The sequence below is a fragment of the Phyllobates terribilis genome, unplaced genomic scaffold (genome assembly GCF_046119375.1).
Source record: "Phyllobates terribilis strain yellow unplaced genomic scaffold, ASM4611937v1 Scaffold_9__5_contigs__length_417890890, whole genome shotgun sequence".
NCBI classification, from domain to species: Eukaryota; Metazoa; Chordata; class Amphibia; order Anura; family Dendrobatidae; genus Phyllobates; species Phyllobates terribilis.
Window position 1 is genome coordinate 359,117,193 of NW_027362769.1, and position 16,796 is coordinate 359,133,988.

At 41.1% G+C, this 16,796-nt stretch overlaps 1 protein-coding gene across 1 annotated transcript in view; it reads left to right on the top strand.

The window, feature by feature from the left end:
* The first annotated feature begins 242 nt into the window (after positions 1-242).
* Positions 243-16,796, top strand: part of SCNN1B (sodium channel epithelial 1 subunit beta) — a 68,527-nt gene continuing 51,973 nt past the window's right edge. Inside the window, exon 1 of the mRNA XM_073648160.1 lies at positions 243-654. Coding sequence (XP_073504261.1) covers positions 634-654 — 21 coding nt within the window. The 5' untranslated portion in view covers positions 243-633. The remainder of the gene's footprint in view (positions 655-16,796) is intronic.

Below are 16,796 nucleotides of genomic sequence, written 5' to 3' on the forward strand. Positions count from 1 at the left end.
ATCAGGGATGTATGATAGGAGAGAGAGAGAGATGGTAAATTTATAAAACCGAGAGGGGTACAGACAGGAGTGATGGATGACAGAAGAGGGGCACAGAGACAGCAGCCCTGGTATAACAGATAATAGAGAGGGTCATGGAGAGCAATGATAAAACTACAACAGAGTTATAGAGAGCAGTGATGCCTGATAGAACAGAGTTATACATGGCAGAGATAAATGATAGAGAGGGCTACAGCGAGCAGAGATATACAGGTAGGCAGCAGGAGAGCAGAGTGCTGGCAGTAGGCGGCTCCCTGTATCCTGCCGGTGTCCCCAGCATTACTACAGCCAGGAAGCTGCCGGGACTGTCATCCCAAACTGTGCGGGACCGGACCTGGAGCTGAGCCCTCCGCATCCTGCCCACCCTGCCCGCACCCAATCTGCATTACTAGGAACCCGCGGAGCTGCTGCCAGTCTGTGCCACCTGCCGCCACAGTCCCTGCTGCAGTGTTATCCTGCTGTGCCCTCCTCAGTAGGCGCCGAGCTGTATTACCTGTGCCCACCTGAGCTGGCGCTGTACTACAGTATCCGCAGTGTTGGAGACTGGCACTAGCTGTACCCACCTCACCTGGCGCTGGATTGCTCCTCCAGTAGATGATGGGGGGCTTCGCTCAGGTATGGCTGATGGGTGGGTGGTGGGGACGGTGCTTGGACTCAGATTTTGTACTTGATGAATGTGATACTCCAATATTTTCGGTCACTTCTATAATTTTCTGTTTAAATACAATTATAGAGTATCAGGTGTTATCAGGATCTAAGGACTATGTGCGCACATATAGTGTGTGTGATTTGTATGGAGATTTATCTATATATAATGTCTGTATTATCTGATATATACACAATATATTCATATGTCTGAGTATATATATATTTATTTTTTTATTTATTCAAATAGGAATTTATCTATATTCCTGACATTCAGGCACGGTGTGTGTGTATCATGTATATATAGATATATATGCCACACATTGCATGATGCATGTAATTTCAATTTTGAAAACTATGCATATTATTGCCATAATTCCACGACTTTTCCTTCATTGTGTTGTAAAGTCAAATTTGAGGATAAAATATATATATATACACACACTCAACATTGACATTGCAACATCAAGAAATAAAAGTTGTGGAGTTATGTAAATCACAGGATGGATAGTCATGTTATTGAAATGCTAGTGATGAAAAAAATGAGAAAAAAATGTCAAATTTATTCAGTACGGAATATGATCGCCATGTGCAGAAACCTCCACACTTACAGCCTTGGCTGTTATCAGTGAGATTATTCATGGTTGCCTGAGGAAGATTCTTCTGCTGAATGCAGTTGGGAAAATCATGAAGATCCGCTGCTGGCAGCTCCTGTGTAATCACAATCCAATGTGGTCCCAGAAATTATCTATGGGAGACAAGTCTGGAGACGCTGCAGCCATGGTAGAATGTATAGGCCACCGAGGTGGCTCACAGCAGCACGAGCAACTTGAGGTCTGGAGATATTGTGCTGAACAATAAGTTCTTGGACATTCTCACATACCCATTTGAAAGCCTCTACATAGTGAGTGTTGACAATGTGGTCTTTAAACTGGCGGACACAGACAGAAAAGGGCCCCTGTGCAAGAACAATATATGGACCCTTTGCAGTCCAGTAGGTCATCATAATGGAAAATTCCACTTGCTTTCGAGGTGAAAATGGCCCCCTACCTCTTGGACTCTGCAGCTCTAAGATCAATCTCCAGCTATCCAAGGCAAAAGTGGGACTTATTGCTGAAGAGGATAGACCTCCATTCCTTCCTCCATTGCCATCTTGCTTTGCACCATGAAGCCTATGGGAGCGGTAAAGTGAGGTCAATGGAGCACCTGTGGCTGGACGTCTGGCTCGTAGTTCAATGTTGTGCCAACATCTTCTGGTGGTTTGTGAAGAATGAGTTAGGCTTGGTATGTGACTTTGCAGTATGGAATGGATCACAACGTGCCCTTCTTCAAATCTGGTGAGACCACATGGCCAGTGCCACGAAGAGGTCTTCAGAAGGGAACACACCTTTCTTACCTTCAGAATTATGGTGTTGGGTGTCATAATGTATGGAAGTTGAACCTCTCTAGCTTTCATTCCAGATGCATGAACAACTTGGTGTTACATGGATTTTGCCGTGGAACCAATGGTACGGGCATTTTTCAAAAATGTCACAGCTGCCGTTTCTCCTTACAACAACACCAGACTGCAGGTTGCTCATACTACTGTGTGCAGCCTATGTGGCATAATCGTGTGGCCTAAAAGTGTGCAGCCTATGTGCTATCATGGCCTGCAGCATCTCCAGACTTGTCTCCCATCGAGTACATCTAGGATGTCATTTGTCGCCAATTACACAGAGAGCTGCCAGCAGTGGATCTTGATGATTTGCCCAAGTGCATTCAGTGGCAGAACAGTCCTCAGATGATCATTAATAACTCACTGATATCAGCCGAGACTGTAAGTGCCGGGATTTCTGCACGTGGGCTCATATTCCATCCTGAATAAACCCAGATGCTTTGAAAAATTTGCTTCCATTTTCTCAACATTTGCAGATCAGTAACATGTCCAGAGTTTGATCTAAGCATCAGTTTAATGTGATCCGATTCTCTCGCATGAGAAAATCGTATTACAGGTGCAGAGAAGACAGAGAACTTAATTTCTCAATCTTCTCCATGGTCTGTGTCTGCAGAAATTGGACTGCACTCGGATTACATATGAGTGCAGTCCGATGTTTCACACGCACCCATAGACTTGTATGGGTGCGCGTGATCCGATCTGCGGAGACACTCGAAAAACATGCTGCAACCTTTCTCTCATGCCGGATCGGATAGCAGATCTGCATTGCCCCATAGTATAACACTGAGCCGAGTGCAATCCGATAAAACATCCCATAGCACTTTGCCGTGTTATACGCTTGTGTGAGCGAGCCCTTAAAAGAGGGAACTCAACCCAAACAATGGGCTTTAATGACATTGCCATAATGAGTTTTGCCAGCTGCCTAAAACAGGTGACCATGCTGGATCATCGAAATCTCTTGGAGACAAGCGTCATGATATTTACTCATTCCCCTACATTTTAGGGCAGGAGAGACCACAGTCTAGATTTTGGTACAAGGGTCACTACGGATATCCAAATCTTCTTCTGTGGATAACTGTCCTTCACATGCTCTTTTTCTAGGGGTCTTCCGGCAATCGTTCTCCACATGATTTCCGTTTGCTATCCTCCACTCCCAGATTTAGGGAGAGCATCGGATGTTGTAAAGATTCAACCTTCTTAAAGGGTCCGATAGACATTAGATAAAAGTCATCTAAACCCGCCAATTTCTATAGGACCAGCCAACCCTCTGATGTGTAGAGGGACCTCCTGACTCTCCCCGAACAGATGGTGTCAGAAGAGATAACAATCTCCATGCCCATTGACTTTGTAGCTTTGATAACTTCTTACATTTGTACCATTGATTTGTGTTATTCTAAGAATTGCATTTGGCTCACATTTTTCTAAATTATTACAAATGGCAAATGCAATGTAATAATTTTTTGCAACTATACACCACTTGATTACGCCATGTCGGTGCCATAGCTGGAAGCTCATGGGTAACAATGAAAACAAGACCCACCCTCAACTATGATGTACTGTATCTGTATAATAGTATTGGTCTTCTCATATGGTGCCATGGAGCAGATTTGGATCTACTCAGGTTCCAAAACCCAGATGCCACTGCAGGCATTCCTATAGATAGGCCCACGGGCTTCTCCGCAGACGAAGCCAGTAAGCAATGCCTCCATCGTCAACTGAGGTTCTAAAAGAGGACCTGTTGCCAAAAATGTGTAATTTTTTCTAACCTGGTTATTTTTCTTTTGTTCCTGGGCCTCCGCATTCCTGAGATATGGTGTCTTCTCCTATGTACAGTACAGACCAAAAGTTTGGACACACCTTCTCATTTAAAGATTTTTCTATATTTTCATGACTATGAAAATTGTACATTCACACTGAAGACATCACAACTATGAATTAACACATGTGGAATTATATACTTAACAAAAAAGTGTGAAACAACTGAAAATATGTCTTATATTCTAGATTCTTCAAAGTAGCCACCTTTTGCTTTGATGACTGCTTTGCACACTCTTGGCATTCTCTTGATGAGCTTCAAGAGGCAGTTACCGGAAATGGTTTTCACTTCACAGGTGTGCCCTGTCAGGTTTAATAAGTGGGATTTCTTGCCTTATAAATGGGGTTGGGACCATCAGTTGTGTTGTGCAGAAGTCTGGTGGATGCACAGCTGATAGTCCTACTGAATAGACTGTTAGAATTTGTATTATGGCAAGAAAAAAGCAGCTAAGTAAAGAAAAACGAGTGGCCATCATTACTTTAAGAAATGAAGGTCAGTCAGTCCGAAAAATTGGGAAAACTTTGAAAGTGTCCCCAAGTGCAGTTGCAAAAACCATCAAGCGCTAAAAAGAAACTGGCTCACATGAGGACCGCCCCAGGAAAGGAAGACCAAGAGTCACCTCTGCTTCTGAGGATAAGTTTATCCGAGTCACCAGCCTCAGAAATCGCAGGTTAAAAGCAGCTCAGATTAGAGACCAGGTCAATGCCACACAGAGTTCTAGCAGCAGACACATCTCTTCAACAACTGTTAAGAGGAGACTTTGTGCAGCAGGCCTTCATGGTAAAATAGCTGCTAGGAAACCACTGCTAAGGACAGGCAACAAGCAGAAGAGACTTGTTTGGGCTAAAGAATACAAGGAATGGACATTAGACCAGTGGAAATCTGTGCTTTAATCTGATGAGTCCAAATTTGAGATCTTTGGTTCCAACCACTGTGTCTTTGTGCAACACAGAAAAGGTGAACGGATGGACTCTACATGCCTGGTTCCCACCGTGAAGCATAGAGGAGGAGGTGTGATGGTGTGGGGGTGCTTTGCTGGTGACACTGTTGGGGATTTATTCAAAATTGAAGGCATACTGAACCAGCATGGCTACCACAGCATCTTGCAGCAGCATGCTATTCCATCCGGTTTGCGTTTAGTTGGACCATCATTTATTTTTCAACAGGACAATGACCCCAAACACACCTCCAGGCTGTGTAAGGGCTATTTGACCAAGAAGGAGAGTGATGGGGTGCTACGCCAGATGACCTGGCCTCCACATTGACCACACCTGAACCCAATCGAGATGGTTTGGGGTGTGCTGGACCGCAGAGTGAAGGCAAAAGGGCCAACAAGTGCTAAGCATCTCTGGGAACTCCTTCAAGTTTGTTGGAAGACCATTTCCGGTGACTACCTCTTGAAGCTCATCAAGAGAATGCCAAGAGTGTGCAAAGCAGTCATCAAAGCAAAAGGTGGCTACTTTGAAGAACCTAGAATATAAGACATATTTTCAGTTGTTTCACACTTTTTTGTTAAGTATATAAATCCACATGTGTTAATTCACAGTTTTGATGCCTTCAGTGTGAATGTACAATTTTCATAGTCATGAAAATACAGAAAAATCTTAAAATGAGAAGGTGTGTCCAAACTTTTGGTCTGTACTGTATGTAAATCTAGTTTTGTAATCCAAGTGGGTGTGATCATCAAATATTCTCTGTCTTTTTTTATTGGAGACCATGACCAATAGGCAAAAAGACTAAATTTATGTATAGGAAAGAAGGAGCTATATCTCAGGAATGTGGAGGCCCAGGAACAAAAGGAAACATCGCCGGATTCGGGAGAACAGCGGCATTTATGCCAAATTTTAAATATTTAATATTTATAGCAAGAAACAGGATCCCTTTCAGGTCCAAACCTTGACATGACTTAAAGAATCAGGGGAGTGAACTTGTAAAGGGGGCCTAGTAGCATGTGTATATTTTCACCATCAAAACCTACATCCTGAAATAAATTTAGTTTTATTCCTGTTGATAATTTCGACCTCTATATGTGACCTTTATTTTTCAACATTCTAGAATTTTCAAAATCCCAACTCTTTATAAAGATCTGGTCTGGTGGCCACATACATGTTTTCTCTCATTTTCAGCAGGATTGATAGAAATATAAATAGATTTCTTGGAATCCAAGTTATCAAGGTGGACATCCAAATTGCTATGAGGATATGCCTTTAGGGCTTTCTAGAATAAGATTAGGCTGAAGCTCCATGGCACAGGTCATTGTGTAGCAGTGAATGGACAAGCCATGCTGACTTCAGGCTGTCTCAGAATTATTTTGTATAGGATCTCTGAATAGTGGCCACTGAGATATGGCTGCCTCTACTAATCAGACACCTTATTAATATGCCCCCTTTTAAATGGAGGACTCTTGATAGCCATGCATGTACAGAGACCCATCAGTGAGGCATGATCCCACTGATCTGAGGCTTTGAAACACAATGTTAGTTAACTTCAAGCATGCCTCATGGAAGAGTAGCCTTGAAATATTGATATTTTCTATCCCAAAGAAGAAGTTAGGATTTCCAGCCACTAGTGATACAGTTAGGCCTGTCTGACGACCGTCAGAAACCCTCCAAGTGTATTTTGTATCCTTGTTAACCTCAAATTAAGGCTTAACTTTTTTTGGAAACTTTGATGCTTTCAACTATAAGGTCAGCCTGGATGGGATTGTTGGTGACCTAACTGGGCTGTGACTGCCAACAACGGCCCTTATTTTATTGGGTCTGACCATAGAGTCATTGATTCTCTTATGGGGTCTTGGTGGGCATGGAGCTGTGCCAACCATAAGACAGTTGTGCTGGGGTCTTAAGTAATTTTTGACTCTATCACTTGCCATAAATACGTGATTTTTTGATTGGTGTAAATGTTCTCCTGAATCCGGTGATGTTTTTCTCTCGTTTCTGAGCCTCTCCATTACTGAGATATGGCTTCCTCTTCCCTGTATATAAATTTCTAATATTTATTCAAGTAGGTGTGGTCCTGAACTTTTCTCTATGGTCAAGGATCACACCTATTTGGGTAAAAAGACCTGATTTATATACAGTACAGACCAAAAGATTGGACACACCTTCTCATTTGAAGATTTTTCTGTATTTTCATGACTATGAAAATTGTACATTCACACTGAAGGCATCAAAACTATGAATTAACACATGTGGAATTATATACTTAACAAAAAAGTGTGAAACAACTGAAAATATGTCTTATATTCTAGGTTCTTCAAAGTAGCCACCTTTTGCTTTGATGACTGCTTTGCACACTCTTGGCATTCTCTTGATGAGCTTCAAGAGGTAGAATTATATACTTTTTTGTTAAGTATATAATTCCACATGTGTTAATTCATAGTTTTGATGCCTTCAGTGTGAATGTACAATTTTCAAAGTCATGAAAATACAGAAAAATCTTTAAATGAGAAGGTGTGTCCAAACTTTTGGTCTGTACTGTATGTGAAAGTGGAGGCCATATCTCAGGAAAGGAGAGGAGCAGAAACAAGAGAAAAGCAACGCTAGATTCAGGAGAACATTTACACCAGGTAATAAAATACATTTATGACAAGTTACAGGTCCTCTATTTATTATTATTATTATTATTATTTATTATTATAGCGCCATTTATTCCATGGCACTTTACATGTGAAAAGGGGTATAATACAAGAACAGTTACAATAATCTTGAACACAATGTGACAGCGACTGGTACAGGAGGAGCTCTATAACCACTTGCATGGTATGTTAAAGCACTAACATACTAATCACATATTGTACTTATAAGCTATTAGTGACTATCTTACAGTCCTATATAAGAGTATTAAATCTCCCAGGATCCCTGTTGACCATTGTGCCACATTTTGTTACCAACTTGTCCTCACTGACTTTGACAACACAGCTTAAGGCATATTTTCTTTAACTTTCCCTTATACTAACCATATTTTTCTGTCTTTGGAGAGGACATCGGTTTTGTGATTGCTTCGTTACTTGTTGTGCAGATTCTTTAGAAAAAGTACAAAAGTTGAAAAACAACTTGAATTGAGTTTTCTGATATGTGTGACAGTCATGACCTGACCTTCTATATGTCTTTTTACAGTGATAGATGACAGTGAAGGACAAAGCTCCTTTGCCAGGAGCACAACTTCAGTGCACAGCTCCATCTTCGGTAGTGACTTATTGGAAATGTAATCATCCTCCAAACCATTGGAAGTTGCCCCCATCAGTGCCAGGCACATGGCACCCTGTGTAGTCCATTTCCACCAATGTAGTTTGGAGTCTACAAAAGAATCGTTGACTGTAGACTCCCATAAAATTGGATGGTTTGCAGTCAGGAGTGGCATATCCAACAGCCAAGGGATGTACGTGACGAAAAAAAGGGGTCGTTCGGTTTGAATGGTCCAACATATTACATCTCTATATGTATATAATGGAAAGAGACATTTTGAGCACCATTATATCGTGTGACTTCTACTTTATTACAAGTGACTGGAATAAGCTGAATTCCAGTTGATTCTTATCTTCGGGATGTAATTGCCTCTAAACTCCGGCACTTTGTATAAATGTTATGATGACAACATAACATTCGCTACTGCAGTTTGTGGGAAATGCTCAGTAAACTGCCGTATTCTCTTATCTGCTAGTTTTGTCAACAGACTGCACGACTTGTATTTTTACAGTTTATTGCCGTCGGGGTGTCAGGTTTTCTTTACCGTCCGACAACTTTCTGTCCTTTAAATCCTTCTAAAAAATCAAGAATAATAGGTTTGTATAGGACTCAGGTCATGGTTTGGTTTAAGTGCAATAATATAATCTTTATGAGGAAATGTAGAATTCGGAGAATTCGCTGTTACCTGAGGGATGTCGAAAGAAGCATTGTGAAATGACTGAAAGCGACAAACTGGCATCACGTCAAAGGAACAGTGAGGCAGAGGCTGACACCTGACACACCAACATAAGAGCACTGTAAAGGTCCAGAAGGTCAAATGTCCAGTTCAACTCCAGGGCAAGAGAAATGGCCACCCTCTATTAAACATATTAGCTGATAATGAGGGGTCCCCTACTCTGTAATACCACCAACATTTTATTGAAATTAATAGATATTAATTTACTTCTTTGGGTACCTTCATGGATATCTACCATAGACTAGAGAGTTACCTAAATTAGGCAACCCCTAAAATTGGTAGTTAAGCCATCAACTGAAATTTTTACAGGTATGGTAATGTTACATCAGTAGTATATTACTATAGTAGTGGATAGTACTATAGTATTGTAGTATTAATAGTCACCCTCTATTAAACCTATTAGCTGAAAATGAAGGGTCCCCCACTATGTAATACCACCAAATGCTTATTGAAATTAATAGATATCCATTTACTTCTTTGGGTACCCTTATGGGTACCTACTGTAGGCCACAGGGTTGTCAAAACTAGGCAACCCCTAAAATTGGTAGGTAAGCTGTCAACTGAGGTGTTAACAAGTATGGAAATGTTAGTATCAGTAGAATTATCAGTAGTATAGTACTATAGAAGTGGAATTTTAAGAATAAATCCTTAATTGTTGTTTATAATATGGGAGATCAATTGGATAAAACCATTGGGTTGGGGGATGTCTCATCACTGTATTTGCCCTCTTCTCTACCAGCACTCACTGGGATCTTGCAGATCATGGTATTATTACATTTAGTTTCAGTCACGGGAGCGGTACCGGTGTGGGTTCAGTCATCGCTCTGATAATGCAAAGCGGCGGCTGTAACCGCACCCCCGGTACTGACTGATACTCGCTTTACATTGCGGCCGGCTGTCAGTCAGGGCCGGGGGTGTGGTTATAGCTGCTGCTCTGTATTCTGAGAGCGATGAATGGACTCACGCCGGCGGCGCCCCCATGACTAAAAACCGAATGGTGCCGGGGAGAATAAGGATAATTTTCTCCCCGCAGCATTCGGCTATGTGCAGGAGCCGGCCAGGTTAGTAACGCTATTAACATGCAGATTAAGCCCATATCTGCAGGTTAATAGTTTTTTTCTGGTGACAGGTTCCCTTTAATACATATAATATTGATGTATTGCTCTGTAGCATTCAAGCAATTACATAATCGTGATAAGAAGTCCCAAAGTGGGAATTATAAATAAAAACTTTAATTACAGATCCAAGATAGAAAAAAAGGTAAATTGCTCGCCTAGGGTGCATGGACATGATGAACATTATCAGGAACATATAGTCATCTTTTCAGTTTTGCGGAATGACTTTAATTAGAGATTATTTTATAAGGCTATTAGGTGGATGCCCTGGAAGAAGTCAGGCTTTGACCAGTTGTGAGATTTGTGTTCAAAACTGGAAAAAAATATCAAGAAATCAAAGTAAGATAGTAAGTTCTTTAAAAAAGAAAGTGACTATTTACACATCTTACCATACTTTACGCTGTTCGTCTACCAATGAGGCCATTTTCAGTCAATGATGAGGTCCTAGAGTTGAACAGAGGACCTAAACTAGAAAGGACCTTTCTTGGTGCACCAGAAAACTGGTGTACATTATAGCCGATATCTACAACAGCCCAAATCTGCCATAGATTTCATTTTTAGATGCACGGACAGCCCAAAGATGTGACATTAAGAGTTGTGCAACTTTTAATAAATTTGGCACAGTTTACTTCATTGGGCAGTTGGTTGATGAAAGCAGCATGAAACACCAGTCTTGATAAATTCTCTCCTTAAGACCCCATACAGATTAGATGACTATCGGCCGAACAGTGGTTTAGGCCAATCATTCGTCCGACAATCGTCTCGACTGGCTCTCCCTTACACAGGAGTGCTGGCGGTGTCTTATCTCCAGAAGAACAAAAGGATCGGCAGTCCAGACATGCCGGATCCTTAATCCCAGGACAATCAATTGTCCAGGGCCCCTATAGATATTAGTATCATACGAACCGGTCAATATCAGCTGACATTAGTCTATTAACTATGGAGGGCTTTAGAATAATGAACGGAAAATCTACATAATTATGTAGCATTATTGGGGAAATGATTAATTTTAGATTTTCCCATGTGCTTTAAGAAATGTTACCAAATGTGTGCTTCCTTCTTAAAAGTAGTACTGTGCTGGCATGGTTTGATCAACGCTGGAGCTCTTATTTTCTTTTCCACATGTATTTTGTTGACTTGTATTTAGTTTCTTTGTATTATTATACAACCACATACCTCAAATCGATCTTGGACAGAAATGTTTGAACAACAGCACTTGACTCATTCTTCTGCAAGCACTTACACAGTAATGTACACATCTCCCAGACTGTGTCACTGAGCAATTAGAACCATATTCCTGTGCAATTATGTGGACATACCAGAGCACTAAACATTATTGAATGGCACTTACTGGCTTCATATTAATTACAAAGCTGAAAAAGTGAAAACTAACCACAAAGCCAAAATTCAGATTGTGAAACGGGTGTGATGATGGGGCCTCCATCAATGTTGAGGATGATCTGATCTCCTGGTTTCATGGACATATGACTACACATGGTCATCTACCTTTACACGAGACTACACATAGTCATCTACACGAAACTACACATGGTCATCTACCTTTACACGGGACTACACATGGTCATCTACCTTTACACGGGACTACACATGGTCATCCACCTTTACACAAGACTACACATGGTCACCTACCTTTACACGAGACTACACATGGTCACCTACCTTTACACAAGACTACACATGGTCATCTACCTTTACACGGGACTGCACATGGTCATTTAACTTTACATGAGACTACACATGGTCATCTACCTTTACACGGGACTACACATAGTCATCTACCTTCACACGGGACTACACATGGTCATCTACCTTTACACGAAACTAAACATGGTCATTTACCTTCACACGGGACTACACATGGTCATCTACCTTTACACGGTACTACACATGGTCATCTACCTTTACACGAGACTACACATGGTCATCTACCTTTACACGAGACTACACATGGTCATCTACCTTTACACGAGACTACACATGGTCATCTACCTTTACATGAGACTACACATGGTCATCTACCTTTACACGGTTGGATTAAATAAAATTTATAAAATTTAAACCAACATATTAATTCCTGACATCAGTTCCAACTGATGGACCAACCCAATGGGACCTGTGTCCGTGTAAATAGTATTTCTCCAGAATGTTTTGTCATTTTGTTTCAGTTCTAAAGCACATTTACTATGTTGATAGGCAAAAAATGCTGATGCCCCATTTAGGATAAGCTAATAGGTGCTTGTACCCCGATTGAGTTGATCCTCAAAATTGTGATACAGTCATAAAAAGGATTCTTATTGCAGGGCTGGATAAAGTCCAGGAGCCAAGTGAATTTGAGCGCCCTCAAGTATATACAGCTATACTTTTCTGCTCCTTTTAGCTCAGACCCCCATTGACAAAAAATCTGATTTGAATCTGTGACATCTATGACATTTTTTGTACTGACTGTAATCCTTTTAATATTATATGACATTAATTCAAATTATATAATATGAGAACCAAAAATCTTGCTGAATAGGCTTTAGGAAAAGATAATCAAATCACTAGATAAGCAGACAACTACACTTAGGTCCAGAAATATTTGGACAGTGACACACACAAGTTTTGGCATTTTAGCTGTTTACCAAAACATATTCAAGATACAGTTATATAATCAATATGAGCTTAAAGTGCTGACTCTCAGCTTTAATTTGAAGGTATTCACATTCTAATTGCAGTCAGGGTTTAGGAATTACAGCTCTTTAATATGTAGCTGCCTCTTTTAAAGGGACCAAAAGTAATTGGAAAATTATCTCAAAAGCTCTTTTAATGGGCCATTAATCATTAAATTAACCCATCATCAATTAAGCAGGAAAAGGGTCAGGGGCTGATTCCAGGTGTAGCATTTGCATTTGAAAGCTGTTGCTGTGAACCTACAACATGCGGTCAAAGGAACTCTCAGAGGAAGAGAAAAAGACCATCATTAGGCTGAAAAAAAAGAAGAAATCCATCAGAAAGATAGCAGAAATGTTAGAGGAGTGGCCAAATAAACAGTTTGATATATTTTGCAAAAAAAAAGAGTGCATTGGTGAGCTTGGGAATTCAAATAGGTCTGGACGTCTACGGAAGACAACAGTGGTGGATGATCGCAGAATCCTTTTCATGGTGAAGAAAACCCCCTTCACAATATCCGTCCACTTGAAGAACACTCTCCAGGAAGTCTAAGAAAATAAGCTTTTTTCATAGAAAAATTTTCAAAAATTATTTTATCCTATAAGGTGCATTTAGCTTAGCCATTAACTGGTGGTTGCTTATTCCCGATGATCTTCTTGTATAAACATGCTATCACAAGATCTTGGAATTTTTATACTGGGATCAGAATAATCATTATCAGCAGCAAATAACCCAGAGAGGCAAAATATGAGTCTGCAAATGGAGGGTATTGTTTGGCTAATTGTCCTAAGTCATGTTGCAAGGCTTGCTAAAGGGTCGATATTGACATTTAGGATTGCTACCCTCACTAGAGTTCCTGTCCTTTTCCTCTCTGAAGAGTATAATTGCTTGTGTAAACAAGAAATGATTCTGTATGGGGACAAAACAATTGTTTCCCATCTGTATGGGGACGGAACAAACATTTCCCATGAGCAGGGCTGGCTCCAGGTTTTCATGGGCCCCGGGCAAAAGAGTCTCAGTGGCCCCATTAACACATACCACAATTTATGATGCACAGATATGGCAGAGAAATATAGGTATAGTACAATGCCAAAGATCTCACTTACTTCTTACGTTATATGAGTGATATCTATTGTAAATTCCACAATAGCTCAGAAACCGGCGAATCCTCGCAGCGCACAGTGCGTGACCTGGGGGGAGTCAAAAGTCTGCAGTCACACAGACTGACTGCAGACTTTTCATTTACACTGGACAGTATAGTCCTCCATACAGTATTATGGGCACCACATAGTCCTCCATATAGTATTATGGGCACCAGTTAGTTCTCCATTCAGTATTATGGGCACCACATAGTCCTCCACACAGTATTATGGGCACCACATAGTTCTCCATGCAGTATTATGGGCACCACATAGTTCTCCATACAGTATAATGGGCCCCACATAGTCCTCCATACAGTATAATGGGCCCCACATAGTCCTCCATACAGTATTATGGGCAGCACATAGTCATCCATACAGAATTATGGGCACCACATAGTGCTACATACATTATTATGGGCACCACATAGTCCTCCATGCAGTATTATGGGCACCACATAGTCCTCCATACAGTATCATGGGCACCACATAGTTCTCCATTCAGTATTATGGGCACCACATAGTCCTCCATATAGTATCATGGGCACCACATAGTCCTCCACATAGTATCATGGGCACCACATAGTTCTCCATTCAGTATTATGGGCAACACATAGTCCTCCATTCAGTATTATGGGAACCACATAGTCCTCCATACAGTATTATGGGCACCACATAGTCCTCCATTCAGTATTATAGGCACCACATAGTCCTCCATAAAGAACAATGGGCACCACATAGTCCCCCATACAGTATTATGGGCACCACATAGTCCTCTATACAGTATAATGGGCCCCTCGTAGTCTTCCATACAGTATTATGGACACCACATAGTCCTCCATACAGTATTATGGGCACCACATAGTCCTCCATACAGAATTATGGGCACCACATGGTGCTACTTACAGTATTATGGGCACCACATAGTCCTCCATACAGTATTATGGGCACCACATAGTCCTCTATGCAGTATAATGGGCCCCTCGCAGTCTTCCATACAGTATTATGGACACCACATAGTCCTCCATACAGTATTATGGGCACCACATAGTCCTCCGTACAGAATTATGGGCACCACATAGTGCTACATACAGTATCATGGGCACCACATAGTTCTCCATTCAGTATTATGGGCACTACATAGTCCTCCATACAGTATTATGGGCACTACATAGTCCTCCATACAGTATTATGGGCACCACATAGTCCTCCATTCAGTATTATGGCTACCACATAGTTCCCCATTCAGTATTATAGGCACCACATAGTCCTCTATACAGAATAATGGGCCCCACATAGTCCCCCATACAGTATTATGGGCACCACATAGTCCTCTAAACAGTATTATGAGCCCCACGTAGTCCTCCATACAGTATAATTGTCCCACATAGTTCCCCATACAGTATTATGGACACCACATAGTCCTCCATACAGTATTGTGGGCACCACATAGTCCTCCATTCAGTATTATGGCCACCACATAGTCCCCCATTCAGTATTATAGGCACCACATAGTCCTCTATACAGAATAATGGGCCCCACATAGTCCCCCATACAGTATTATGGGCACCACATAGTCCTCTATACAGTATTATGAGCCCCACGTAGTCCTCCATACAGTATAATGGCTCCACATAGTCCTCCATACAGTATAATGGCCCCACATAGTTCTCCATACAATATTATGGGCACCACATAGTTCTCCATTCAGTATTATGGGCACCACATAGTCCTCCATGCAGAATAATGGGCCCCACATAGTCCCCCATACAGTATTATGGGCACCACATAGTCCTCTATACAGTATTATGGACACCACGTAGTCCTCTATGCTGTATTATGGGCACCACATAGTTCTCCGTACATTATAATCGGCACCACATAGTCCTCCATAAAGTATTATGGGCTCCATAAATGGCTGCATACGGTATAATGGGCCCCATATATTGCTGCATACAGTATAATGGGTCCCATATATTGCTCCATACAGTATAATGGTCCCCATATATTGCTCCATACAGAATAATGACCCCCATATATTGCTCCATACAGTATAATGGGCCCCATATATTGCTCCATACAGTATTATAGGCCCCATATATTGCTATATACAGTATTATAGGCCCCATATATTGCTCCATACAGTATTATGGGCCCCATATATTGCTACATACAGTATTATGGGCCCCATATATTGCTCCATACAGTTTTATGGGACCCATATATTGCTCCATACAGTATTATGGGCCCCATATATTGCTCCATACAGTTTTATGGGACCCATATATTGCTACATTCAGTATTATGGGCCCCATATATTGCTTCGTACAGGCAACCTGTTTAAAAAGGCCAGTAAAAGAGTGACAATGTACTAGTACATAATTGATCTGTGCTAAAAATCTGGCAAAAATCGGTCCGACTTATTGGGTCTTTCATCATGATAGGAACCTGACAGCAAGCTTTGTTTCCCAACAGCGCTCCCAAAGGGGAGAAATATTACAAATTTAACTTTGATCCATGTTATGCAAGGACTTCACGTCTCCTCTGGAGACACTCTAAATCATTTGCTAATGGATCCAAGACTCAATTAACTCAAAAATGATAGATTAGGTTGTCATCTAGCCTAAAAGCATTTAGGTACAATATACAACACTTTGAGTCATAGGCAATAATATCAATGTAAGTAGACGTCACCAGATATGTATGTAGAACACAATTCCTCAGTGTTTTCAATTCTCGCCAGATCCAAGAAGTACAGATACATCTTTGTCAGTATGCCCAACCATTGAACTAGTTGGGTTAGTTTTCCAGCCATTTTACTCCACCAACTTTAAGGAGAGCACCACCCATTTGTTCTTTCAATGTCCCTGTGCTAAAAATAAGTTTCTTTTGAAGCTGTGAATGTCTTTCCTGGAACTTGTGCTACAATTCTTTTCTTCTCTGTGTAAGCCACATGTTTACTTGCGAAACACAACCAAAGACATTTCCAACCCAAGGTAATTATTAATTCTTGC